This window comes from Globicephala melas, chromosome 2, assembly GCF_963455315.2.
Source record: "Globicephala melas chromosome 2, mGloMel1.2, whole genome shotgun sequence".
Lineage (NCBI taxonomy): Eukaryota > Metazoa > Chordata > Mammalia > Artiodactyla > Delphinidae > Globicephala > Globicephala melas.
This window is the reverse complement of record NC_083315.2, coordinates 38,182,689-38,209,760: the sequence shown is the minus strand read 5'-3', so window position 1 is coordinate 38,209,760 and position 27,072 is coordinate 38,182,689. Positions and strand designations below refer to the sequence as shown.

The 27,072-nt window shown below is 51.0% G+C and overlaps 1 protein-coding gene across 4 annotated transcripts in view; it reads left to right on the top strand.

Moving 5' to 3' along the window:
* The window catches only part of ACAN (aggrecan), a 64,555-nt gene that overhangs the window by 26,570 nt on the left and 10,913 nt on the right, over positions 1 to 27,072 (top strand). For 3 of the 4 annotated variants that reach the window (XM_060293870.1, XM_060293871.1, XM_060293869.1), the window contains 11 exons: positions 2,048 to 2,124; positions 3,879 to 4,262; positions 5,197 to 5,371; positions 6,684 to 6,811; positions 8,544 to 8,837; positions 9,849 to 10,253; positions 12,112 to 12,286; positions 12,785 to 12,912; positions 14,209 to 14,502; positions 16,294 to 16,509; positions 19,535 to 22,633. In XM_060293870.1, the coding sequence (XP_060149853.1) occupies positions 2,055 to 2,124; positions 3,879 to 4,262; positions 5,197 to 5,371; positions 6,684 to 6,811; positions 8,544 to 8,837; positions 9,849 to 10,253; positions 12,112 to 12,286; positions 12,785 to 12,912; positions 14,209 to 14,502; positions 16,294 to 16,509; positions 19,535 to 22,633 (5,368 nt within the window). In that variant the 5' untranslated portion in view covers positions 2,048 to 2,054. The remainder of the gene's footprint in view (positions 1 to 2,047; positions 2,125 to 3,878; positions 4,263 to 5,196; positions 5,372 to 6,683; positions 6,812 to 8,543; positions 8,838 to 9,848; positions 10,254 to 12,111; positions 12,287 to 12,784; positions 12,913 to 14,208; positions 14,503 to 16,293; positions 16,510 to 19,534; positions 22,634 to 27,072) is intronic. The other variant, XM_060293872.1, reaches the window with a different exon arrangement.

Genomic DNA, 27,072 nt, shown 5'->3' with positions numbered 1-27,072 from the left:
CAGATTCCAGAGATGGGGACCACGGGAGGCCCTCATCCTCACATCCATCCGGCCCCAGCTGATGGTGACTGAGCCAATAGCGACGCCTGCTGGGCCATCAGATGCTGACAGAGTCAAGGTCAGGGACACTGGCCGCAGCCTCAGTTGGGCATTACTCTTAGCCTCTGAAAGCTCCCTTCTTGTCTTTAGTTCCAGGCTTCCTCCCTCCTTCCGGCGGAGCATGCAAACTCTCATTAAACCAAGACTAAACGCTCACAGACTGAGAGGAGGGTAGGGAACGTGCCAATGCAGGTCCATCCAACAGAACAGCTCAGTAAACATCCTCGGGCACGTGTCATGGGGTGTGAGTCACAGGTGTCAGCAGTGTGACTGCCCATATCCTGGCTGCACGTTAGAACTTTCTGGGGAGATTTTAAAATGCCTGAGGACCAGGCTGAAGCCCAGGTGATCTCAACGTGCAGCCAAAGCTGAGAACCACCGCTCTGGTTGATCTCTTGGAACTTCAGATGGGTTTTCTTGGGGTCTAACTGCACTCGCCCACTTGGAGTCAGGATCCCAGTAATGCAGGGGTTGCCCTTCAAAGATTAGTATACTTAGCATGACCGTTTTCCAGCAGATGGCAATAAGGGAAGTTTGTTTCTCTAATTCACATGAAATCATTGTTTGGGCCAGCAAGAGGGCTCCAGGGATCCTGGGCTCTCATTTCTCTCCTAAATTATTAACCTGTCCATCCCACAGAGCTCTCTGGGTGAGCATCCTTCCCCTGACTTGAACCAGGCCCCTGAATTGTGCCCCAAATCTTGGAGCATCCTCCATCCTAAAACGCACAAGATTCCTGAATTTGAAATCGGTGGCAGGTCCAGATTTCATCAGGGAGGTTGGGTAACTCATGTCACTTTTCTGGGCCTGGGGAATTGTGTTAGTCAGGGTTCTCCAGAGAGATAGAACCATTTGGATGTGTGTATACACATAGAAAGAGATTTATTCTAAGGAATTGGCTCACATGATTACTGAGGTTTTTGGCAAGCTAGAGACCCAGGAGAGCTAGGGTGTTGTTCCAGCCTGAGTCTGAAGCCTTGAGACCCAGGAAGAACCAATGTTTCAGTTCGAGTCTGAAGGCAGTTTGAAGGTCATCAGGCAGGAGAAATTATCTCTTATTCGGGGGAGGTTCAGCCGTTTTGTTTGACTCAGGCCTTCAACTGATTGGGCGAGGCTCACCCCCATTAGCTGGGCAATCTGCTCTACTCAGTCTGCCAATTTAAAAGTTAATCTCATCCTTGAGACTTCCCTCGCAGTCCAGTGGTTAAGACTTCGCCTTCCAATGCAGGGGGTGTGGGTTCGATCCCCGGTTGGGGAGCTAAGATCCCACATGCCTCACAGCCAAAAAACCAAAACATAAAAAGCAGAAACAATATTGTAACAAATTCAGTAAAGACTAAAAAATGGTTCACATCAAAAAAAACGAAAAGTCTTTTAAAAAAATGTTAATCTCATCCCAAAACACCCTCATAAACCCACCCAGAATAACATTTGACCAAATATTGGAGCCCAGTCAAGTTGACATAAAATCAACCATTGCAGGGATCCTTTAGGATGAGCCTTTGTTGGTCAGAAGATGAGAGGTTCCCTAGAAAATGTAGGAGGAGGTTTCCAGCCTCACACCGGTAATTAAACTGAGAAATCCGTGAAGGTTTTGTGAGGAGGGGATTCTTGCAGAAGATATCTCTCGAGTCACAGGCAGCTTCCTTACCTTTTTTTTTTTTTTCATTTTTATTGGAGTATAGTTGATTTACAATGTTGCGTTAGTTTCTGCTGTACAGCAAAGTGAATCAGTTATACGTATACATATATCCACTCTTTTTTTAGATTCTTTTCCCATATAGGTCATTACAGAGTACTGAGCAGAGTTCCCTGTGCTTATACAGTATAGCCTCCTTATCCCTATGCAATTTCAGATCCACAGGCCAGGACTTTATCACACTCGTCATGTGACACATGACCCTCAACCTCACTGTATCTGAACCTCCGAATAACTCCTCTCTTCCAGGTGAACTATGACCACTTTACTCTTCGTGTTTCTGACTCTGAGAGTCATCGCAGCAGCCATCTCAGTAGAAGTTTCAGGTGAGGACATTCCCACTCATGTCTCATCTCTCCAGCAGGCACTGAGGACTGGACCCTGGGGATGGGGGACCCGAACCTAGTCCTGCCAGTCCTGGTGCTTACTCTGGGCCATCACCCTAGAGGCCCCTCTTATCCTCCTCCAGCCCCAAAGCTCCCTAAAGAATGAGGAATCTGTAGGGCCAGTGAGATGTGTCCGCTCAGATCTGTGCTCCCTCTGGGTACCCAGAACGCCCAGAATTCCCTGTCCAGCTGGACCCAAGTCACTTCCAGGGCTGCATGGTTCGTTCCTCTGGGTCCATCCTCCCATGGAGGAACCACGCCTCCAGTCTGAGAGGTGAAGGGGTGGCTGTTTGAGTGTAGACAGGGCTGGGATGTGAGGACTGGGGTACACACAGACCCCTCAAAATGCAGAGCTGTGGTGGGAAGAGAAGGGGCCCTGATTTCCCCTCCTCCAGCTTAGCCAACACATCTCAATGCAAAACTCTAAGGAATCCAAGAATTCTAAATTTGAATCCGGCTTTTCATTTTGAAAAGTATCACTGTCAAATAAGAAGATAGAACATGTTTTACTTAACAATCTGTTGGCTTGATTTATAGCTTTTAAATATTTAGACATATGGTCCATGGGTCTCCATCTGTACTCTTGCTCTGGGACCCCTGGCTATAACCTGGGGTGGTTTGCCCACACAGCCCACCCAGTTCACGAGGGTTGGTTGAGAGCTTTCAAAACTGTAGAGCCAGGCGCTGCTGTCACTTCCAGCTGTCCCCAGACAACCACCACCACTAAAACCACACTGTGTCACGTGCTAGGGTTGAGTATCAGAGGGAGGTTTCTGTGAAGGGCCTGGTGGTGACCGGCCAGGACATCAAAAGGTTAGAGTTCACCCCAAACATTCCTGGCTCCCCTTTCCCTGCCTTGTTATGTATCTGCCACCCACAAATACCTGAAACATTTTTATTTTCAACCTCTAGATTCCTGGAAAAAAAAGATTCAATAAGTGTATGAATCTCCATGAAAGGTGCTATTTTTTCAAAGGCAACTTCTTGCCAATTCCAGGAAGATCTTTGACTTCTAACAGGATTTGGCAGACACGCTGCATCTTCCCTATCAATGCTCTCCATGTGTTTTTGTGGAGTCTAATCATATCCCACCCCACCCCAGTCTGACCCTTTGCAGACTTAAATGTCTGATCCTCTCTGGTGCTTCTCCAGCTAGGCTCCCGATCCCCCAACAGCAGAAGAGAATGATTCATCCTTCTGCAAGGTCAGGATGGAGCCTGAGGCAGACCTCCTTATAGCAGGCCTCGCTATACTCCTTAAGTATTTGATATTTTTATATCTTAGCTTAAAAAGTTGTATGGATATTTTTTCCTCCCTATAATAATTTTTTCTATCTCCAGATAATTTTTTGCCAATTTTTGAGTCAAGCTGTCACTCCAGGAAGATGGGTTCTGTTTATCCTATGGCTTGGCATCACTTTGGGTACCCCAGTTTCAGAAACAGAGAAGTGGTCTCCCCTCTGAAGCTTCCCCTGCCCTCCTCTGCAGCCCTTTCTGGCTCCATAGTTCCTGTCTTGAGGCACAGAGACCAGAGGTCTTGAGAAAGCTGCTCTGGAAAGGGAATTCCATATGGCGCAGGATAGACACCAGCACACTCGTGGGACTTTGTCATTTCCAGAAACACTGACAGGGAGGCTGGGTGGTCCTCTCTGGGCACTAACAGGTCTGTCTCCCACCCCCGTGTCTCCCGCACAGACCCTGACAACTCGCTGAGTGTCAGCATCCCTGAACCGTCCCCGCTGCGGGTCCTCCTGGGGAGCTCCCTCACCATCCCCTGCTACTTCATCGACCCCATGCACCCCGTGACCACCGCCCCCTCCACCGCCCCCCTCGCCCCAAGAATCAAGTGGAGCTGCATTTCCAAGGAGAAGGAGCTGGTGCTGCTGGTGGCGACTGAAGGGCAGGTGCGGGTTAACAGTGCCTACCGAGACAGGGTCACGCTGCCCAACTACCCGGCCATCCCCAGCGACGCCACCCTGGAAATCCAGAACCTGCGCTCCAATGACTCTGGGATCTATCGCTGCGAGGTGATGCACGGCATCGAGGACAGCAAGGCCACCGTGGAGGTCGTGGTGAAAGGTGAGAGCCTCCTCCCACAGGGGCCCTGCTTCACCTGCAGGAAGAACCAGAATGGCATCCTCTCTCGGGCCAGGCTGTCTGGCTTTCAAATCCCGGCTCCTCCCCCTGACGGTTTGCACCTCAGTCAAGTTACTTAACTTCTAACACAGAGCTGGTAACATCACTCTCTCTGGAATTTAAATGAATTAAATTCTTCAGGGCCACAGTCGCATGAAAATGACAGTCTATTCTTCCCATCAATCCTGTGATTCGGTTGCCTTGTGATCATCCCCATTTTACAGACAAGCAAACTGAGGTTAAGTGACTTGCCTGAATGAAGTTTCCCTGGAAGTGAGCCAGAGTAGTCTCCTGACTCTCTACCCAGGTGTCTTTTCCCTCCCCCATCTCCAGTTCCAGAAGCCAAAGAAAGGGATGAGGACACCCTGGTTCCCTTGCTCTCGATGGACCAAGGAATGTGGTTGTCCTTGGTTGGCTCTAGGACTTCAGTCGGCACCAGATTTTTTCTGCTGGGTGACTCTGCCAAAGACGGTCCACTCCTGCCTGTGCCTTAAACAGGATTCCCACTAGGATGCCCCTGGGCTGAGGGTGCATGGAGCTCTAAGTGTCTCTTTCTGCAAAGCAAATATAGGGACCTGGAATGACAAGAAAAAATTATAAGGAGGCAGATTTTAGTTCAAGTCAAAGAACTTTCTGATTATCAGAATTATCACAGGTTTCCAAAAAGATGCCTTGTGAGGTAGTGAGCTCCCCATTACCGGAGGTGTTTCAGGAAAGGCAGAAGGACCACATGCAAATGTGGAGACAGGAGCCACCCATCAGCTAGGGGCCCGACCAGATGTCTCTACATCCCCTTGACTCCTGCCCTAATTCTGCAAGGGCCTGGGTGACGGGAGGCTGTGCCTGACCTGCTCTCTTGCCGTCTCGCGTCTTGCAGGCATCGTGTTCCATTACAGAGCCATCTCCACACGCTACACCCTGGACTTCGACAGGGCGCAGCGAGCCTGCCTGCAGAACAGCGCCATCATCGCCACGCCCGAGCAGCTGCAGGCCGCCTATGAGGACGGCTTCCACCAGTGCGACGCCGGCTGGCTGGCAGACCAGACTGTCAGGTGAGCCCCAGGCTACCATAGGAGTAGGGTGGGTGATGGGCTGGAACGTTGAACAGTACTGAGCTGGTGCCGGCCAGACACAGAGCCCAACCTCAGCTGGGGCTGAAGGGATGCCTTGACCAGTTCTAGGTCAGGCCCCGATAACCTGTCCCAAATCCTTGGTCTTCTGTCCTGCGGTGGAGTGAGTGGCCACTAGCAACTTTGCGCTACACAAGCATTTTCTCCATGCAAATTACACATGATTATTTTTCCTACTCATTTTTCCCTTTGCCATGATTTCTTCACTTATATCTTTTTAAAACTTTGTTGTTTATACATTTTTGTAAACCACTTTACATTCAGTTTGTCTTTAATAAGGCAAGCCATATGTAAATTAAGCCTCTTGATGCATTTTTCCCTGAGCACAGCTGCTGAGGAATAGGTTGCGCAGCAGGACAGTCAGAGCCCTGCCTTCAAGGGACTGCAATTGTGTGATCAAGTCTGTAAAAGCAAGATGAGACACTTCTTTGGGGATGGATCAGAGCTCTAAATGCAAAAGCCAGAGCCACAAAGCCACAAGAAGAAAACAAAGGGAAATCCCTTTGTAATCTTGGGGTAGGCAAAAGATCTTAGGACACAAAACCCATTAGCCATTTTTTTTTAAAGCAAAATAAGACAACAGCCTAGCATAGTGCAAGAGCCCACACCTCAGCCTCAGAAAGAGCTGGGCTCAAATCCCAACTCTGACACTTGGAAGCTGTGTGACCTGGAACAAATTGCTTAACATCTCTGGGCCCCAGTTTCTTCCAGTTTAAAATAGAGTTGTAATAGCACCTCATTTGGTTGATGAGAGACTCAAATGTTACAGAGCAAGGGTCAGCACACTACGGCTCATGGGCCAAATCCAACCCACCCCTTGTTTCTGTAAACAAAGTTTTATGGGGACACAGCCACTCCTGTTATTTTGTCTGTGGTTGCTTCATTCACACTACAATGGCAAGGTCACAATGAAGACCCTATGGCCTGTAAGACCTAAAATATTTACTATGTGCCCTTTTACAGAAAAGATTTGCAAGCTCCTGATAGAACATGTTTGGTACCAATAAATATTCAGTAAAGGGGTCCGCCTTTAATCACCAGTAACGGTGAAAACATATCTTAATAAAGCTGGGGAAAAAGCTGTAGAAACAAGTAGCCCACAGATCTAGGCAGATCTCAGCAAACACATCAGTAAGTCACCGTTTCCTCCCACAAGGGAAGAGGATACAAGGGCATGGGCCACTGGCCCCCTCCATCCCCTGACTGTCACATCCCTACTTTGGGTTCCTGGTAGGTACCCCATCCACACTCCAAGGGAAGCCTGCTATGGGGACAAGGATGAGTTTCCCGGTGTAAGAACCTACGGCATCCGTGACACCAATGAAACCTATGACGTGTACTGCTTCGCAGAGGAGATGGAGGGTGAGGCCACCCCCCCCCCCGACCTCCCAAGAGCCGGCTCCCCAGTCCCTTCATCCTGCTGACCCTCAGGATCACAGGGGCCTCCTCCTGGGCAGGGCATTGATCCAGGACATCACACCCTCAACACCCCCTTCCTCCCCGCCCCTGCCCCGCCCCCCTCCCTGGCCCCCAGCCTCATCATGCCCAGCGTGGGTGGGGGAGGGAAGAGTTAAGGAAGGAAGGGTCTGGCCCCCTCACTCTCCACGTTGGGGGAGGGCCTCAGTGGCCCGAGGTACCTGCAAACTGGGCCATCACTAGGCCCAAGAATATTTATAGCTGGTCTCTCACCTGTGACTGTTCCTCCCAGCCAGGACCCCCGCTGCTTGACCAGCCCATCGCTGTCCCAAGCTCCACTGCACAATTAAAGCCCAGCTCAGCCTTGTCACCCTCACAAAGGACCCCCTCCCACCCAGGCCACTCCAGGGAGAGCCTATCAGAAATGTCATTCCCAGGAGAGCTGGCCTCCCAGCCACCCTCTCAGCTTTTGTGCTGCCAGCCCCCAGCCCTATCCAGGCCACCCCAATGGGCTAGTTCTGGAGAGCACCAGGGGCAGCGAGAAGAAACCTATAGTCTTTCTCTGGTTTGTAAGGGGAGTTAAGTTTGGTCACAGTCAGAGCTGAGCAAGTTACCCAGGCAAGTGGATGACACCCCTTCCCCCATCAGCACTCATTCACACATTTTGACATTGCAAACTCTGCACCTCCACCCCTACCCCGAGATCACGGCTGCGCCCAGGAAGGAGAAGGGCTGACAACCTGGCCCACTGTGAGGCAGGGAACGTCCCCAGCTTCCTCACCACCATGACCCCTTTCCTCATTCTCACCCCAGGGCCCAAGCTGGTAGATTAAGTAACGAATATTTGTGTTCCCACTTTGGGCTAATTAAAGACACTGATTAGGGCCAACCAGAGCTGCCACTGAACAGGGACAGACAGAACAACCCCCGGGAGCGATGCCCACCACCCTATCCCTCCCTGCAGCACAACCTTGTTAGGTTTTCAAAAACAGTAAAAAGAGACCACAGTCCCCCACCATTGACCTTATGGACACTTTGGGGCCTAGAGACCCCAATTTGGGAAACACTGCTATTAGGGTCAAAGTCTGATGCCTGCTTTTCCCATCAGAATGTGGAATTGTAAAAAGGAGTGCTCCAGCAACTTCCCTGGTGGCCCAGTGGTTAAGACTCTGCACGCCAATGCAGGAGCTGTGGGTTCGATCCCCGGTCAGGGAACTAGATCCCACATGCCTCAACAAAGATCCCATGTGCCGCAACTAAGACCTGACGCAGCCGAATAAATAAACATTTTTTAAAAAATCAGTTTAAAAAAAGGATTGTTCCAGTGGGCAATGCTTGACTCATAGGAGAGATGCCCCGGTGATAGGAAGTTCCATAGAAAAGTGTGGGCGAAGATGCTTTCCGGCAGGAGTTTCCTCCCGGGCCTCACATTTGCTCTGCACTTTCCTCACTTCTTTGTCTTTTTGGCAGCTTCTTTATTGGTCCCTGTTTTAGGAAACTGACATCACCCCACCCAAAAGCCCATAGGAAGTGGAGGGCAGGATCTGAAATACAGACATGTGGGACCAGGGCTTTGAGAAGTTAGAAGCCAAACCCCAAGGAACCACATGGATCTCCCTGGGGACATGGGGCAGGCGTGGGAGGGAGCGCCTCACCCTGCCGGATGTATCTTTCGCAGGCGAGGTCTTTTATGCAACATCCCCGGAGAAGTTCACCTTCCAGGAGGCAGCCAATGAGTGCCGGCGGCTGGGCGCCCGGCTGGCCACCACGGGCCAGCTCTACCTGGCCTGGCAGAGTGGCATGGACATGTGCAGCGCCGGCTGGCTGGCCGACCGCAGCGTGCGCTACCCCATCTCCAAGGCCCGGCCCAACTGCGGGGGCAACCTCTTGGGCGTGAGGACTGTCTACCTGCACGCCAACCAGACGGGATACCCCGACCCCTCATCCCGCTACGACGCCATCTGCTACACAGGTGGGCTTGGGCTGGAGGCCGGAAAGGGGATCGTGCCACCGAAATTCGGGCCCAGAGGATGAGATCTTAGAGTGGGGGGCTGGTTTCTACCCCCTCCAAAGGACCACTGGGTACCTGAACCCCTTGTCTTAGCACCCCCTATTTTCACGGGTTCCTAGGGGAGCTAAGGTAGAAGCACTGAAGGCTGCAGCGTACCCAGCCTTAAAACTAAAACTTTAAAAAATGTTTTTATCTTATATTTTACACAGCCTAGGTTATACTTACAATTAAGTGCTAATTATTGGAGGGGAAAAAAAACAATGAATAATTTGGAGTTGAGTAAATTTAATGACAAAACTGGTGCTAGCACAACAACATAGCTCATTTCATGTTTAACTTCCACAGCCTGATCTTACATGAAGAGGGTTACTTGTGCAAAAATAATTAGAATTTCCCGCAAAACTTCTCTTAACCTTTCAATATTCCTACCACTCTGTTTGAAGTTCTAGCCGCCTCATGGTTGCTCTCTTTGTTAATTACTAAATGGCTTGTTTCTGCCAGACCCCCGTTTGTTCATGACTGAGGCAGGCAGTTCTCTCATGGCACCTTCATCAACTTCATGAGCTCCTGCATCCTTGGGAAGATTTTTCCATTTCTCTTTGTAGCGGATTTACATTGTCCGGTTGGCTAGTTATAACATCAGATGGTCAACAGGTACTCACAAGATAGGTAAGGAGACAACTGGCTGGCATTAATCAGGAAGGGATGTTGGAACAAGATGGCTTTACAAGCAGTGAGCTGATTGGTCAGTCTTGTGCTCTGGTGACTGCATTCTCTTACAGTCTGGAAATCGTGGGCACCCCTATAATAAATACTCAAATCGTTGAGGACCACTGCAATGGGCCTAGCCAGGTACCAGGCACACAGTAGGTGCTTTCCTTCCTTAGCAGAGGAGGAGGCAATCAGTTGCTCACCTCCCCCAAGCCAGCCCCAGGCTGAGCACTAATGCCTGTCTTTAACCCCCGGCCCCAGGTGAAGACTTTGTGGACATCCCAGAAGATTTCTTCGGGGTGGGTGGTGAGGAGGACATCACCATCCAGACGGTGACCTGGCCTGATGTGGAGCTGCCTTTGCCACGAAACATCACCGAGGGTGAAGCCCGAGGCAGCGTGATCCTCACAGTGAAACCCGTCTTTGACATCACCCCTACCGCCCTGGAGCCCAAGGAGCCCTTCACTTTTGCCCCCGAAGTAGGGGCCACCGCCTTCTCTGAGGCCGAGAACAGGACTGGAGAGGCTACCCGGCCCTGGGCCTTTCCCGAGGAGTCCACACCTGGCCTGGGCGCTCCGACGGCCTTCACCAGCGAGGACCTCGTTGTGCAGGTGACCGCAGCCCCAGGTGCAACCGAGGTCCCTGGGCAGCCACGACTGCCAGGGGGTAAGTGCCCGGCCCTCAGGGGGGCTGCATCGAGGGTAGGTGGAAAGAGCTTGGCCTGGGGGTCTTCTATACCTTTAGCTTAACCTGGGACGTGGGACAAGCCTCCCTCCTCTCAGACTTGACTCTCCTCATTTGTGAAACAAGGGGGATGGGCCAGACCAGTGATACCCACGCTCTTTTGTGTGTCTATGGCTCTTTTGCCACAAAGCATTTCCTTCCAATGAAGTCATAGGTGGTATATATCAACAGGTAGAGGTGAAGTGTGATGGAGAATGGGGGCTCTTTTTCCCAGGGGCCCTCCTAGCCCCATCAGGCACTTCCATAGAATAGAACCGCTTGAGGTCGGCTGCACTGGGTGACCCCTGGGCCTCTCACAGCACTGACCCTCCAGGACAGGGGTCAGCAAACTGGCCCGTGGACCAAATCCAGCCCATCCTCTGTTTTTATATGGCCCATGAACTAAGAGTTAAGAAACTTTTTAAATACTTGAGGGGGAAAGTCAAAAGAAGAAGAATATTTTGTGACATATAATGAAAATTATATAAAATTCAAACTTTAATGTCTACAAATAAAGTTTGATTGGAAAAAAAACCACACCCATTTGGTAACATGTTGTCTGTGGCCATTTAGGGCTATCATGGTAGGATTAAATAGTTGTGCAGAAACCATTTAGCCCACGAAGCCTAAAATGTGTTCTGTCTGGCCCTTTCCAGAAAACGTTTGCCACCCCAGTTCTGGGATGATGGTGTTTCGGGTGCTTAGTAAGTGTCTGGATTATTGGAATGTCACATCACATAAAGCCCAGCTGGTCCCCAGACTCAAGTCCGTGATCAGGAAGGACGTAGTGGGGTGGCCTCCTTAAGGACCTTGGTGGTGTCCCCTCCTGGAGGAGGGGCAAATGGACACTGCCATCCACCATCACACCCACGATACCACCAAGTGAGATTTCAGCCTGAATTGCCCAGATTAATACAGTATGTTGAGAAGGAAGAATTGTTTAGAAGTTTTGGAGTAACACCAACCGTAGCTGAGTCCCAGGGTTGGCCCAGGGCTGGAGAGACCCTCACTGTCTCCACGTGGCCACCACATGGGAAGGTGCCAATGGACACATGAACAGCTAACCCAGAACAGGACAAGAACAGGGGCAGACTCAGATTGGGGATCCACAGCTGTGACATAAACTGGCCAGTCACCCAGGGGAGTGTCAAAAGCAGATGTGTGTCCAGCTGAATGCAATGGGGGAGGCAGAGTAAGTAGGGGCTCCAGGATAAGCTGTGTGGAGCCCAGACCCTTTGGGAATCTGGCAAAAGCTATGAGCTCACTCACCAGAAATACACCCGGTGCACCCACACAAACTCTTGCGGCCACTTTCAGGAGGACCACCCATCCCCTGAACCCTGGACCCTGGGCCAAGTGGAAGAAATGCAGTGGTTGTTTGATTTCTTCCTTATCCTTCTCTATATTTTCCAAATGCTCTGTAATGATTGTTTATTCTTTCCACAATAAGAGAAAATGCATTTGTTTTCAAGAGTAATAGGAAAAATGAGCAGCCTAGGAGTAGGGAGTCCAGAAAGGAGGGCTGGGAAGACTTACGGCAGAAGAGTCCTAGAAGGCTCTCTCAAGGAGGTGGCTTTCATGAGTGGTTTGAACAAGCAGAGAGGACTAGCTTGACTAGGAATCAGATCGGGAGTAGGAAAGGAAGGAGGGGATGAAGGGAGGTCATTCCTCAAGGAGCCAGGGCTCCCTCCATACCTGCAGAGCCTTGAGAACCAGGCACCATGGTCACTGGCATTGTGGCACCTGGTCCATGCCTTGAGCCTGACCTGTTTCTCCTTCTCTCCCTCTCCTCCCCACCCAGGAGTTGTGTTCCACTACCGCCCGGGCTCCTCCCGCTACTCGCTGACCTTTGAGGAGGCCCAGCAGGCCTGCCTGCGCACCGGGGCCGTCATCGCCTCGCCCGAACAGCTCCAGGCCGCCTATGAAGCAGGCTACGAGCAGTGTGACGCTGGCTGGCTGCAGGACCAGACCGTCAGGTGACAGACTAGCTGGGTTCCCCTCTTAACCCAAACCCAACCATGAGAGGTCAGGCTTGGGGAGCCAGAGCGGGCACCCACCACACTGCATGCCCATTAATTAGTGGTTTCTGGCTAATCCCTTAACTTCTCCCTCAGAATCAAGGCATATTCTGAGACAGTGGGGATGGGCCTCAGGTGACATTAACTCCTTGGCCATTTCACCTCAAGAGACATAGAGAGAGCTCCTTGTCAAGCCCCACAGTCTTCCCCAGCTTGGCCCTTCCATGCCGTGGGCTTTCTTCTGAAGCCAGGAATCCCCCAGCGGCCCCCAGACCCTTCCCCCAGCCACACAGGGAATGTGCTGACTGAGAAGTTCCTTCCTGGTTTGAATCCCACTGGACAGCAGAAGACACACCCTGCCCAAGTCCCCAAGTGACCTGCCATCCACACTCTGAGGCCCTGCATCCCCAGGCCCCGGAACAGGCCTTCATCCGCCCTTCCCATCCTCCTCTGCAGATACCCCATTGTGAGCCCACGGACCCCATGTGTGGGTGACAAGGACAGCAGCCCGGGGGTCCGGACCTATGGCGTGCGACCACCATCAGAAACCTATGATGTCTACTGCTACGTGGACAGACTCGATGGTACAGACCACGTTCTCACATTTTGGTCTCTAGACAGGCAGGGGGCTGATGGGGTGACACAGAGAAGAGGGAATTACCATCCACCTAATCCCATTCCCACCTGGGCAGGGAGCAGGGGAAGGATCCTGTTTAAGAAAGAAGGGCTTCCCAGCCGGTCTCTCAGGTCAGGCCCCTCCTCTCCCTCCCAGATGGTTCATGTGGATTCCCCAGCATTGCGGGGGAGCGTTGGTTTCTTGAAAAAGCAATAAGTTCTAAGGATAAATGAATTAATTTACTTATACCAAAAAGTATTACATACACCTTCTGCCTCATGGAGAATCCCAATGCCTATGAACAAATCAAAGGCTCTGACAAGTCCTGCAGTAAAAAATATCTCTAACTCTGCTTAACCAAGCATCGCCCAAGCTTAGTTAAACACAGACCCTTGGGGCTCCCCTGGTGGCACAGTGGTTGAGAGTCCACTTGCCGATGCAGGGGACACGGGTTCGTGCCCCGGTCCAGGAGGATCCCACATGCTGCGCAACGGCTGGGCCTGTGAGCCATGGCCGCTGAGCCTGCGCGTCCGGAGCCTGTGCTCCGCGATGGTAGGGGCCACAACAGTGAGAGGCCCGTGTACCACAAAAAAACAAAAAACACAGACCCTTTGTTTGGTCTTATTTCATTTCTTTTCATTTCAATTAAAATCACCAAATTACCGTTCCAGTGAACCCAATTTTGGAAATGCTCGTATTCAGGAAAGATCTCAACATTGCCACTCACTTGTTTTGGGAACTGGACAAGTTACTTAACCTCCTAGGCCTCAGTTTCCTCATCTATAAAATGTGGTTGATTTATGCTTATGTCAGAGACTTTTTTGAGTATTAAATAAGACGTGTATGAAAAGTGCCTGGTATAAGCAGGTTTTCAGTAAATGTGAACTTCCTTCCCCAAAATCAGACAGAGACCCGGGTATTGTTCTGGGTATTGGGACCCCAACCCCCAACAGCGGCTACAGGCCCCACCTCCTGCCCTCGATGAGCTCACAGGGTGGGGCGGGTGGGTTGGCAGGTCCACAGCATTCAGTGCTCAGTGACTAAGTGCTGTGGTTAGGGGGAGCACGGGGTGCCCAAGGGAGTTCTTCTCTTAGCCAGAGGAGGGGGTGTCTAAGTGTGACTGGAGAATCCAGAAAGGCGGGAAGGTTCTTCCCATGGTGAGAAACCAACTCATCTTACTTTAGCTGCCCTGACCCTGGGTGAGCAGAGGCTGCTCTGGCCATGAGGGTGGAGGGTCACACCTGCCATCTGCCTCTGCCCCCAGGGGAGGTGTTCTTCGCCACACGCCCGGAGCAGTTCACCTTCCAGGAAGCACAGGAGTTCTGTGAAACCCAAAATGCCACACTGGCCACCACGGGCCAGCTCTATGCTGCCTGGAGCCAGGGCCTGGACAAGTGCTACGCTGGCTGGCTATCTGACGGCAGCCTCCGCTACCCCATCGTCACCCCAAGGCCTGCCTGCGGTGGGGACAAGCCAGGTGTGAGAACCGTCTATCTCTACCCCAACCAGACAGGCCTCCTGGACCCGCTGTCCCGGCACCACGCCTTCTGCTTCCGAGGTATGTGCCTTCACCTCTCCTCCGGCACCCCTTCTGTCTGGGGTGGTGACTCCCCCGGCTCATCCCCCCTGACCTCCGTCCATCCATCACAGCAAAGAGGAAAAAGGCAGTTTTTCTGGGCAGGGGCAGCTCTGGAGCTAGCACGACCCTAGACTTTGACCCCAAGGCAAGCACATCCTTCTAAAATGCTCCCAGAGACACATAGAGAGAAATGAGTAAGAACTTGGGCTCTAAGATCAGGCAGACCCGAATTTTAATCATGGCTCTGCTGCTTAGTAGCTATGTGACCTTGTGCAAGTCACTTAACCTCTCTGTTCCTCTGCTTCCTCTATAAAATAGTGATACAATAGTTTCTACCTCAAAGGGTTGCTGGAAGGATTAACAAGGGTAGTGCACACAGTATGCTTGGCATAGTGCCTAGGACATAGTAAGTGCTCAATAAATGTTACCTTTATTATTATAAGTAAATAACACACACACATATATATTCATATACTGTTTTAATTTGTACACCTTTGTCAAATTTTCACCTTCTAAATATTTCTGTGATGAGTTTAGTCAAATTATTATTCTTCACCAAGCACCAAAAATTCACATTTTAAATTGACCCATGCTGGGTACTCGATGCCATGTTACCAGCGTTCTGAGAGTGACGTCATCAAACAACTCAGTGGGCATGGCCAGGGCATGGCCAAGGCCTTGCTGGGTTCTGATTGGATGAGTTCTCACAAGGTCCATGGGTCTAGATGCACTGCCTAGAATGTAGATTGTGGTAATGGCTTGTGCCATATTTTACATATTATACATCAAAACTCAGTATAGTTGTAACTGCCCATGAATCTGTAATTATTTCAAAATAAAGTTAATTTTAAAAAAACCCTGAGAACCCCAAAGTTTCCCAGACTTTCAGGTCCCCTATTAAAACCTAATTCAAAGAAAGTTCAGTCCCACTCTGCCAGCCTAAGAAAGCCAGTCCCCTCCCAGAGGATTTGATGAGGATCTTGCCCCAGTACCCTTCTCCCTGCTCTGGGAATTAGAAGCCAAGCCAGTTAGCCTCCCAGTAAATTCCTCCCATGCATCTCCACCATCCATGCCCAACCCTCTGTAAACTCAGCCTCTTACATAACTGCCAAGAAGTTTGGCTTCCTTCCCAATCGAGCCCACTAAACCAGAACAATTACCCCCAGTCAATGAATCCTGCCTTCAGCCATCAGTGCCAGGATGGCTTCATGCATTTTAAATAGCACTCTCCTGATTTTGATCCAGACACACTTGGAATATAATTTCTGTCCCCAAGAAAAGCAGCATCATTGCAGTACTTGAGAGCAGAGAGTCTGGCACCAGATACTTGGGTCCAAAGACTAGATCTATCACTTAGAAGCCACTGACACTGGACAAGTCACTTACCTCTGTGCCTTAGTTTCCCTATCTGTAAATGAGATAATAGTATCTGTTTCACATGGCCATTGTGAGATAAAATGATTTTATATGCATAACACCTTTAAACAACGCCTGGCAGGTATAATAGATTCTGTAGAAGAGGTGCCCCAGACCACTCTGAAATAAAGTGCCGATGGTGTGTGCATATCGATATAGCTGATGCAAACGGCTCTTATTAATTGAGGACAAGAGCCATCCTACTGGACTGGGTGGGGTGGTGGGAGGCCAAGGACCAGTAAGGTTTGTGCACTGGCCTGGCCCACCTCAGGATCCCCTAGTTGCCCTCAAGAAGGGCCAGCCTGGATTGGGTCACTGGTAAGAAGGAACCCTCACCACCCACGTGCCCTTTAGGCATCCCAGCGGCGCCCTCTCCAGGAGAAGAGGAGGGTAGGACACCCACAGAGCGCCCTGAGGTGGAAGCCTGGATCACTACTGAAGTGGGGCCCAGCGTGGCTGCTGTCCCTGTTGGGGAGGAGACGACTGCAATCCCAGAGTTCACCACTGAGCCAGAAAACCAGACGGAATGGGAGCCCGCCTACACGCCAGCGGGCACTTCCCCACTGCCAGGTCTGTGTGGCTCGGGCTCCGGGCCACGTCCCGATGCGTCACACGCCTGGCAGCCTAGGGTGTGCCCCGGTGGGGGGAGGGCAGGGTGGTCTCCCCCTGGGACTTGTGCTCTGTTTCCCCTGCCCTTACACTAGCTAAATGTGCCGCTGTGGGCAACTTCGGCCACCTCAGCGGGCCTCTAGGACAAACCCCAAGGGAGAGAAAGGGCAGCTTTGTTCATAAAACACACCTCTTTCCCTCTCTCTCTGTCTCTCTCTTTCTCTCTCTCTGTCTCTCTCTCTCTCCGCACTGTCTTCCAGCTACACACCCCCAAATGCCCAGCACTGTGTCAATCAGAGGGCTCTCACTCTGTGCTCCTGCATTTACACCCCTACTCTCTAACCTCTTAAAAACTCTCTTGCAGGGGGAGCTCCAGTAGAGGGGAAAGGGCCTGGGAGGGGGTGGCTGTGGGCAGTCTGACTGTGACCTGTCTCCTTGCCCCACTTCTCCTTCCGTGTCCCTCTTCTGGGCCAGGCGTCCCCAGTCAGAACTTGCTGAGCAACATCTGGTATGATTAAATCAGATGGGATTTGATGGGATGAAATCGGAAGACCCCCAAACCCTATTGGAAAAAGTGTTTTCTAGCCATAAGGTTTGGGAAATCCTGGCTTACAGGAAGATACAGATTTCCCCCACTGCAGACCTTCTCAGAGCCTTGGATATGCTAATATGCACTGTAAGGCAGAGGGGGGCAATGTATTCAGTGTGTGCCAAATGAATCTGACCAGAGGGTCTTTTTTTATCATGGAGCATTTTCATTTTTTTTAATTAATTAATTAATTTATTTATTTATTTAGGCTGCGTTGGGTCTTCGTTGCTGCACGTGGCCTTTCTCTAGTTGTGGCGAATGGGGGCTGCTCTTTGTTGCAGTGTGTGGTCTTCTCAGGGCTTCTCATTGCAGTGGCTTCTCTTGTTGCAGAGCACGGGCTCTAGGTGCACAGGCTTCAGTAGTTGTGGCTCGTGGGCTCTAGAGCGCAGGCTCAGTAGTTGTGGTGCACGGGCTTAGTTGCTATGCAGTGTGTGGGATCTGCCCGGACCAGGGCTCGAACCCGTGTCCCCTACATTGGCAGGTAGATTCTTAATCACTGTGCCACCAGGGAAGCCCCTTCACGGAGCATTTTTAACATGGCCCACTTTGGGTAAGGCTGAATTAGAGCAATGCACAGTAACCTGTGTGCACCTGTTAGAGTCAGCTCGCCCAGGGGTACATGCATTTGAAGAAAGGAATATATCAAAGCTTCCCACTAATTTATCCAGTTATTCAGTGCACAGTTCCCAAGCAATTTGGCCACACCAAGTGCTCCTCTGGGTGCTGGAAATGCAAAACCAGAAGGTAAAGGTGCATCAGTGGAGCAGGTGGGATTCTAACCCCAAGACCTCACCCAGCAGCCATACCTGCTTGAGGCCCTTTCCTTGACCTTCACAAGGACAAGAATAACCAAGGCCTCTTTGGCATGAGTGTGTGGCTTGGCACAGGACTCGGGCAGCCACTAACGAGAGTTATCCATGGGAGGGGACTCCAGTGGCCCCATAGAAATGTTTTCCAATATTTCTTCAGTTCCCCACCACCTCGCTGATTTGAGCCTTACCGGGGAACCATCTCTACTGCTATTAACTCTGTATCTTTTTCTTCAAATTGACCTCCTTTTGAAAAGAAATGTAGATGTATTTCAAAGAGAAACGTTATATCATATCTGTAAGTGTCTATTTTCTGATATGTGATATATATATATATATATATATATATATATAGGGTTGGCCAAAAAGTTCATTCGGGTTTTTCCATAGCCTCTTACCGAAAAACCCAAACAAACTTTTGGCCAACCCAATACGTGTATGTGTGTGTGTGTGTGTATATATCCATTTAAAATCGTCTTACATGTCACCACTGCTATATCGAACTCCCCACCCCCCCTCCAGGATTCTCCTTTAAGTGAGAGTAGGCTGTAAACCTGCCCACTGGGACCCAGTACCCTCTGTGCTCATGTTCTCTGCCTGGGAAATTAGCCCAAAAATACATGCAAGGTATAATCCCAGCTAGTTATTTTTAAATGCCAAAGGAAACAAGACAGAAAGAAAATAATGTAACCATGATTATTTAGGATGGTGGGGTTTTCTTTTCTGTTCTTTTCTTTTTTTTCTATATTTTCCAAGTCCTCTGTAATAGGGCTCTCAGAATTGAAAAAGTTCACGTATTTTTGCAAACATCACCTGGCCCTCTCAGCCTCAGAGGGATGGGTCCGGATGAACAATTCCCACTTTCAAGGAGTATCAGCATGATAGGGAGAGCTTATTAAAACACATAGTATGGGCTTCCCTGGTGGCGCAGTGGTTGAGAGTCTGCCTGCCACAGCAGGGGACACGGGTTCGCGCCCCGCTCCGGGAAGATCCCACATGCTGCGGAGCGGCTGGGCCTGTGAGCCATGGCCGCTGAGCCCACGCTTCTGGAGCCTGTGCTCCGCAACGGGAGAGGCCACAGCAGTAAGAGGCCCGCGTACTGCAAAAAAAAAGAAAAACAAAACACATAGTGCCATGTCCCGCCCCAGAATTCCTAAGTCAATGGGGCTGGGGTAGGATCTGAGAATTTGCTTTTCTGCCAAGTTCCCAGGTGAAGGTTGGTGCTGATGGTCTGGAGACCACACTTTAAAAATCATGGTTTTAGATAAATGAGGTAATAATGTGGAAGTACTTGAAAGGTGACCTTGACTGTCTTCAGTGGCAGCCAGTCCCCCACATTCTGTAACTAGTGTGAATGGCGCCCCCTAGGGTCTCACAAAGCATAGCCTGAGGGTGGCGGGGAGTTTCTGGTCCCCATCCTTCCCAAGAGGCTGTGCGAGGTTCCATTAGAAAATGTCTGGACACATCTCTGAGCTCTTGAGAGAAAAGTTTTACTGTGGAAGGAATGGAGTTCAGCTTCTCTGCATGAGCTTAAAATGGGGCAGAGTTACTAAATCCACACCTCATCTTTCTTCTTCCTTTCCTCCAGGGGTCCCTCCTACATGGCTTCCCACTAGCACAGCAACAGAGGAGAGCACAGAAGCCCCTTCTGCGACGGAAGTGCCCTCAGCCTCGGAGGAGCCATTGCCCTCAGAAAAGCCGTTGCCCTCAGAAGAACCATTCCCCTCCGAGGAGCCATTCCCCTCAGAGGAACCGTTCCCCTCAGAGAAACCGTTCCCCTCAGAGGAGCTGTTCCCCTCAGAGGAGCCATCCACACTTTCAGCCCCAGTACCCAGCAGGACTGAGCTGCCAGGCTCTGGGGAGGTATCTGGGGTGCCTGAAGTCAGTGGTGACTTCACAGGCAGTGGCGAAATTTCAGGACACCTAGACTCCAGTGGGCAGCCTTCAGGGGAAATTGCAAGTGGACTGCCCTCTGAAGACCTTGACTTCAGTGGGCTCACCTCTACAGTGGGCTCAGGCCTGCCTGTGGAAAGTGGACTGGCTTCAGGAGATGAAGATAGAATTACGTGGACCACCACTCCTGAAGTTGACAGGTTGCCCTCTGGAGGTGAGGTCCCAGAGGGCTCTGTCTCTGGAGTAGGGGACCTCAGTGGACTTCCTTCTGTAGGTGAGGATCATCTAGAGACCTCTGCTTCTGGAGTAGGGGACCTTAGTGGACTTCCTTCTGGAAGAGAGGACCTAGAGACCTCTGTCTCTGGAGTAGAGGACCTCAGTGGACTTCCTTCTGGAGAAGGTCCAGAAACCTCTGCCTCTGGAATAGAGGATCTCAGCAGACTTCCTTCTGGAGAAGGTCCAGAAGCCTCTGCCTCTGGAGTAGAGGACCTTAGTGGACTTCCTTCTGGAGGAGAGGGTCTAGAGACCTCTGTCTCTGGAGTAGAGGACCTCAGTGGACTTCCTTCTGTAGGTGAGGATCATCTAGAGACCTCTGCTTCTGGAGTAGGGGACCTTAGTGGACTTCCTTCTGGAAGGGAAAGTCTGGAGATCTCTGCTTCTGGAGCTGAGGATCTTAGTGGGTTGACTTCTGGAAAAGAAGACTTGATTGGGTCAGCTTCTGGAGTCTTGGACCTTGGCAGAATACCTTCTGGAACTCTAGGAAGTGGGCAAGCTCCAGAAGCAGGTGGCCTTCCCTCTGGATTTAGTGGTGAGTATTCTGGGGTGGACCTTGGAAGTGGCCCATCTTCTGGCCTTCCTGACTTCAGTGGACTTCCATCTGGGTTCCCAACTGTCTCCCTAGTGGATACTACATTGGTGGAAGTGGTCACAGCCACCACTGCAGGTGAACTAGAAGGAAGGGGAACCATTGGCATCAGTGGTGCTGGAGAAACATCTGGGCTGCCCTTCAGTGAGTTGGACATTAGTGGAGGAGCAAGCAGACTCTCTTCAGGAGCTGAACTCAGTGGCCAGGCATCTGGGACTCCTGACATCAGTGGGGAAACATCTGGACTCTTTGGTGTCAGTGGACAGCCATCAGGGTTTCCTGACATTAGTGGGGGAACATCTGGACTTTTTGAGGTCAGTGGGCAGCCATCAGGGTTTTCTGGGGAAACATCTGGTGTGACTGAGCTTAGTGGACTGTCCTCCGGACAACCAGAAATCAGTGGAGAAGCTTCTGGAGTTCTTTCTGGCATTGGTCCACCATTTGGCATAACCGACATGAGTGGAGAAACGTCCGGGATCCCTGATCTCAGTGGGCAGCCATCAGGGTTACCAGGGTTCAGTGGGACAACATCCGGAATCCCTGACCTGGTTTCCAGTGCCGTGAGTGGCAGTGGTGAATCTTCTGGCATTACATTCGTGGACACCAGTTTGGTTGAAGTGACCCCAACTACATTTAAAGAAGAAGAAGGTTTAGGGTCCGTGGAACTCAGTGGCCTCCCTTCAGGAGAGGCAGATCTCTCAGGCACATCTGGGATTGTGGATGTCAGTGGACTCTCTTCTGGAGTAATTGACTCCAGTGGGTTTACACCCCAGCCTCCAGAATTCAGTGGCCTGCCAAGCAGAGTAGCTGAGGTCAGTGGAGAGTCCTCTGGAGCTGAGAGTGGGAGCAGCCAGCCCTCTGGAGCATATGACGGCCGTGGACTTCCATCTGGTTTCTCCACTGTCTCTCTTGTAGACAGAACTTTGGTGGAATCTGTAACCCAGGTTCCCACAGCCCAAGAAGCAGGAGAAGGGCCTTCAGGCATTTTGGAACTTAGTGGTGCCCCGTCTGGAGCACCAGACATGTCTGGAGACCATTCAGGACTTTTGGACCTAAGTGGACTTCAGTCTGGACTGGTAGAGCCCAGTGGAGAGCCATCAAGTACTCCATATTTTAGTGGGGACTTTTCTGGCACCACTGATGTAAGCGGAGAATCCTCTGCACCCACGAGCACCAGTGGGGAGGCCTCAGGACTTCCAGAAGTTACTTTAATCATTTCTGAGTTCGTGGAGGGTGTTACTGAGCCTACTGTTTCCCAGGAACTGGGCCAAAGACCCCCTGTAACATACACCCCCCAGCGTTTTGAGTCCAGTGGAGAAACCTCTGCATCTGGGGATACACCAAGGTTCCCCGGGTCTGGGGTAGAAGCATCATCAGTCCCAGAATCTAGCAGCGAGACGTCTGCCTATCCTGAGGCTGAGGTGGGAGCATCTGCTGTCCCCGAGGCCAGCGGAGGCACTTCCAGGTCCCCTGATCTGAGTGGAACCACCTCCACCTTCCATGAAGCTGATCTGGAGGGAGCCTCAGGCCTGGGAGTGACAGGTAGCACCTCAGCCTTTCAGGAAGGCCCCAGGGAGGGCTCGGCTGCCCCGGAAGTGAGTGGAGAGTCAACCACCACCTATGATGTGGGCACAGAGGCATCAGGCTCACCTTCGGCCATTCCCATGGCTTCTGGAGACAGGACTGAAATCAGCAGAGACCTGTCTGGTCACACCTCGGGGTTGGATGTTGTCATCAGCACCACCATCCTGGAATCCAAGTGGACTCAGCAGACCCAGAGCCCTGCAGAGGCGCATCTAGAAATGGAGTCCTCAAGCCCCGAGCACTCAGGAGAAGAGACCCAAACAGCCGAAACACCCACCTCCCCAACTGATGCTTCCATCCCAAACTCTCCAGGAGGGACAGATGAATCAGAGGCAACCATGGCAGGTATTGTTGGGATTATTTTCCTTTAAATGGGTTTGGGTAGTTCAAACTGTAGACGTGTAGATTCAAGTTCTGAGCACAGATGAGCTGTGCAGCCTCAAGCAAGTTTCTTAACCTCTCTGAGCGTCATCTGTAGAACGGGAATAGTACCAAGAAAGATTAAGCAAGATATAAATATGTAGAGAACAAGCGTCATACTTTGCACACAGTGCACACTTGTAGATTCGTGATTATTATTGTTACAGTGGAGTTACATGACACAAACATTTATATGTGAATTCAACTGTCTGTACTTGGCATGGGAAGCACTATTTAGATAGTGCTGGAAATTCTGCTTATGCCCGTTTCCCATGGAGTGAGTGTGAGATGAGAGAATGAATCTGCTGATGACATTTATGCCCCAGTATTTGCTTTGTGCAGGGTGAAAACCTGCACAGTTCAAGGAACTATGAAGTGTCATTTTGGCTGTGTCCTGCCTTTAGACCCTGACTCCCCACCCTCACCCTGTGCAGGTGAATCCTCTGCACTATAGTGATGGCCTCACCTTGACACAAACCTGGCACTGGGCACCAGAGGCTGATGATTTTCCTTTGCTTTTTGCGTTGGGATCCCTTGCCTCCCCCTGTGTACTGAGAGACCTTCCCCAGTCAGAGAGCCCCCAACCACTCCCAGATGCTGGGACTCAGGAAGGACAGGGTCCTCAGAAGCGTGTTGACCCAGAACCAGCCTTGTGGGCTTCTGGGGCCTCAGGCCCCACCCTCGAGGTCGTAGAGGCTGCACTGTACCCCAGGCATCTACATTCTTGATGCTCAGCCTCTCCCCGGGAGTTGCAGACCCCACCACCTGTGCCAAGGAGCCCTGCGGTGCAGGGACCTGCCAGGAGACAGAGGGACACATCATATGCCTGTGTCCCCCTGGCCACACTGGCAAGCACTGAGACATAGGTAAGAGCCTCATCGGCCATGGGGGGTACAGGCAGAGGGGTTGGGAGGAGGCAACCAAGGTCAGTTGGGGCTCAGGCTTCTCACACCGGGAAGGAGAGTACACAGTGACGTGCTGGGTAGCAGGCACAGGGTAAACATGGAACGTCTTTCTAGAGTGTCCGGTCTACATGGCGGTTTAGGAGAAAAAAGTCAAGTAATTAAACTGAGAAATAGTTCGGTTTTTTTTGTCAAGCCAATGATTGTTTTATGAGTAGAATGCAAAACGTGCTGGAATTTTGAAGATAAAACTTGAGATTTCAAAGAAATGTTGAGCTAGGGTGTGTGTTGAGGAGACCCCGTCATGCCCCACAGCTCCTGGGAGGGGATCTCCATGGAGGCTGTCTTGCATCATGCAGAGTGGAGCCCTCCAGGAAAGACCCTATGGTCCCCTCCATGCTTGCATCTGGGCGGGGTTTGGGTCCCCTTCTGGCCCTGAAGGAGATGACACAGACAGAGCTTGTCACTCCCAGCTCCAGGGTTCATGGCTGCAGGTCAGCTGTGACCCAGCAGTGCCCCACCCCTGGGCACCCACCACCCTGGGACCCCTGTTTGCCCAAGCAGCTTGTGGGATGAGTGAGGAGTCTGGGGGATCCTCTGATTGAAGGTGGCCCTGAAAACAAGATGATTAGAATCTACCTGTCGCTCCCTGAGCACCCTGAGGCCTGTGGCCATGAGGACATCTCAGCTCATGAACATCACCACCCTTGAGAAAAGAAACTCCCGGTCCCCTCCAAGCTCAGATTCTTGGGTTAGCTCTCTGTGCTGCTCCCAGGCCCTTAGCCCCGCCCTGTCTGAAGTCAGGCATCAGAGACCCAAGGCCTTCCCTAAAAGGGCTTCATACCTAGGACACATGCAAAATACCTTTACATCATACACAAAGAAGCATTCTGTGTTTATAGACATTAATATATATGCAGAATAACACCTCATAATACATTATATACTCATAATATAAAGATGCTGTATCCTTGGCACTTAGACAGGAAATATATATGTTTATATAAACAGGCACTAAGGTGAATACCTATTCACTCTCTCCTGATTTGGGGTCAGCCTGTGCCCACGTGTGGGGGGCCGTGACTGAGAACACTATGGGCCTCCGTGGCCAGAGAAGGTAGGCTCTCCTAGGAAGGTCCTGGCCTTTCTACCGAGGGGACAGTGTTTCCACTGAGCCATAGTGACCCCAGGGGCTATAGACATACCCCTCTGTCATCCACCCCCAAGGGAAGGCAGAGCACTGCCTCTGTCCTGGGAGAGCCCGCCCCTGATGAAAACTTGGGGAGACCTTGTGCGCTTTCCAGCACACAAAGTCTTCAGTCGGCAGTGGGAGTGGCTCTGTCTCCCCCGTGAGCAGTGCCCCTGGAGGGCATCGTGCCAGGTGTGCAGACACGTCCCCCCCTGGGTCTGGGTGTGCAGATGGAGAGCAGCAGGGGGCCCATCTTGGGTGAAGTGCTGTGGAGCTCAGCTCCGTCAGCCAGCTCATCCTGGGTCAGGGAGGAACAGACTCAGAGCCCGACAGGACTTCCGGGGTGGGGACAGCCGCCAGGACCAGAACCCCTTTGCCCTCTTTTGGTATCTTTTGACACCTCTCTCCATTCTTAACAACTGCTTCCCCAATCTGATGCTTGAAGCAAAAATGTGACGCTGGTATCAGAAGTCACACAGCAAGACTCATGTCCTGGCACCTCTGAAATTAGAAGTAGGTGACAATGGCCCTTAACTAATCTGCTATAAGGACAGCTTTTCTCTAATGGTGTATATTTCCAAAGGGCTTTCTTTCCCACAGTTTCTTCCTAGGCAGCTCTGAGAGCTTGGTAATCATCCCCATTTGAAACTGCAGCACAGAGAGGTTAAGTGATTTGCTTAACTTCACTGAGCAAGTCCAATCAAGAATTGAGGTGTTCGCTGTTTAACACACTCGGTTAAATAAGAAGCCTTCTCTTGAACATAACAACCGGTTGTCGGTCTTAAAGAGCTAGAAGCCAGACTTCAGGGGAACCAGAATGAAGAATAGCTGTAGAATTGGAGTTGGTCCAACTAGACACTCACAGACAAGCCCTCACTACCTCATTTGTAAATAGGGTCAAAGGTAGCGGTTCTCAGCTTCAAAAAAATTCTGATGCCTGGGTCCCACCCCTGCAGATTCTGATTGGAGTGTTTCTGTGGCCTTGGCACTGGGTCTCATCCCCGCAGATTCTGATTGGAATGGTCCTGTGGCCTTGGCACTGGGGTTTTTTTTTGTTTTTGGGTTTTTTTTTGCGGTACGTGGGCCTCTCACTGTTGTGGCCTCTCCCGTTGCGGAGCACAGGCTCCGGACGCCCAGGCTCAGCGGCCATGGCTCACGGGCCCAGCCGCTCCGCGGCATGTGGGATCTTCCCAGACTGGGGCACGAACCCGCGTCCCCTGCATCGGCAGGCGGACTCTCAACCACTGCGCCACCAGGGAAGCCCAGCACTGGGGGTTTTTAAACTCCCAAGTGACTCCAGTGTGCAGTCAGAGCTGAGAAACACTGCTATGAGGATTAAGACCATCTGTGTACATCTGACCAGTTCCCCTTCCCCATCTCTCAAGCCACTGATTACAAAAAGCTTTGTCATCTCTAAAGGGCAAGTGGTAAGAGTCATCCACATGCAAAATCTGGGGTCTCATTGTCCATGACTCTACCCGTGGGGTCCCAAGTCGCTCCTGTTCAATTCAGGCTCAAGATCTGGTGCTTCCAAAAGGACTGCAGAAAGTGTCCAGTATCCACAGATCACCCACCTGTCATCTGGCTCTAGAACTGAGAACCACAGGTTGTTAAAAGACCGTATAGATCAGTGTCATCTTGTTTAGTCAGCGTTCCACAAATAAGTTCTTGATAAATTATTAATCTCTACTCTTTACATCAAAATAAATATGTTTAATGAATACTTAGATTCTTTAGCAATTAAAAGCAGGACTGGGGACTTCCCTGGCGGTCCAGTGGTTAAGACTCTGCGCTTCCCACTGCAGGGGGTGCGGGTTTGGTCCCTGGTCAGGGAACTAAGATTCCGCATGCCTAGCAATGTGGCCAAAAAAGAAAAGCAGGACTATCCTATTCGGATCCACTTAAAAAGCAGAAGCATCCTCCCCACCTCCATTGCTAATACAGTATTTCCTGTGGGGATTAGATTTCTGATTCTGAGGCTTCAATCCTGGCTACTCCTTAGAATCAGAATAGCTGGGCCCCGCCCTGAGCTATTCTGATTCACTTGGTCGGGGTGGGGGGGGGGGCGGGGCGGGGACGGGGACTCTGGTGCTGGCGGTAATTCTTTTTAATCTAAAGATTAACTACCGCAGTGATTCTAATGGGCAGCTAAATTTGAGAAATCAGATCTCACATCCAGTTTCCCAGGAATCACTGGCATTGCCTGGATTTCTCTAAACTCCTTGGTTAGAAGGGCGTGAAATTAAAATTTAATCAGCCTCTTTTCTGTTTAA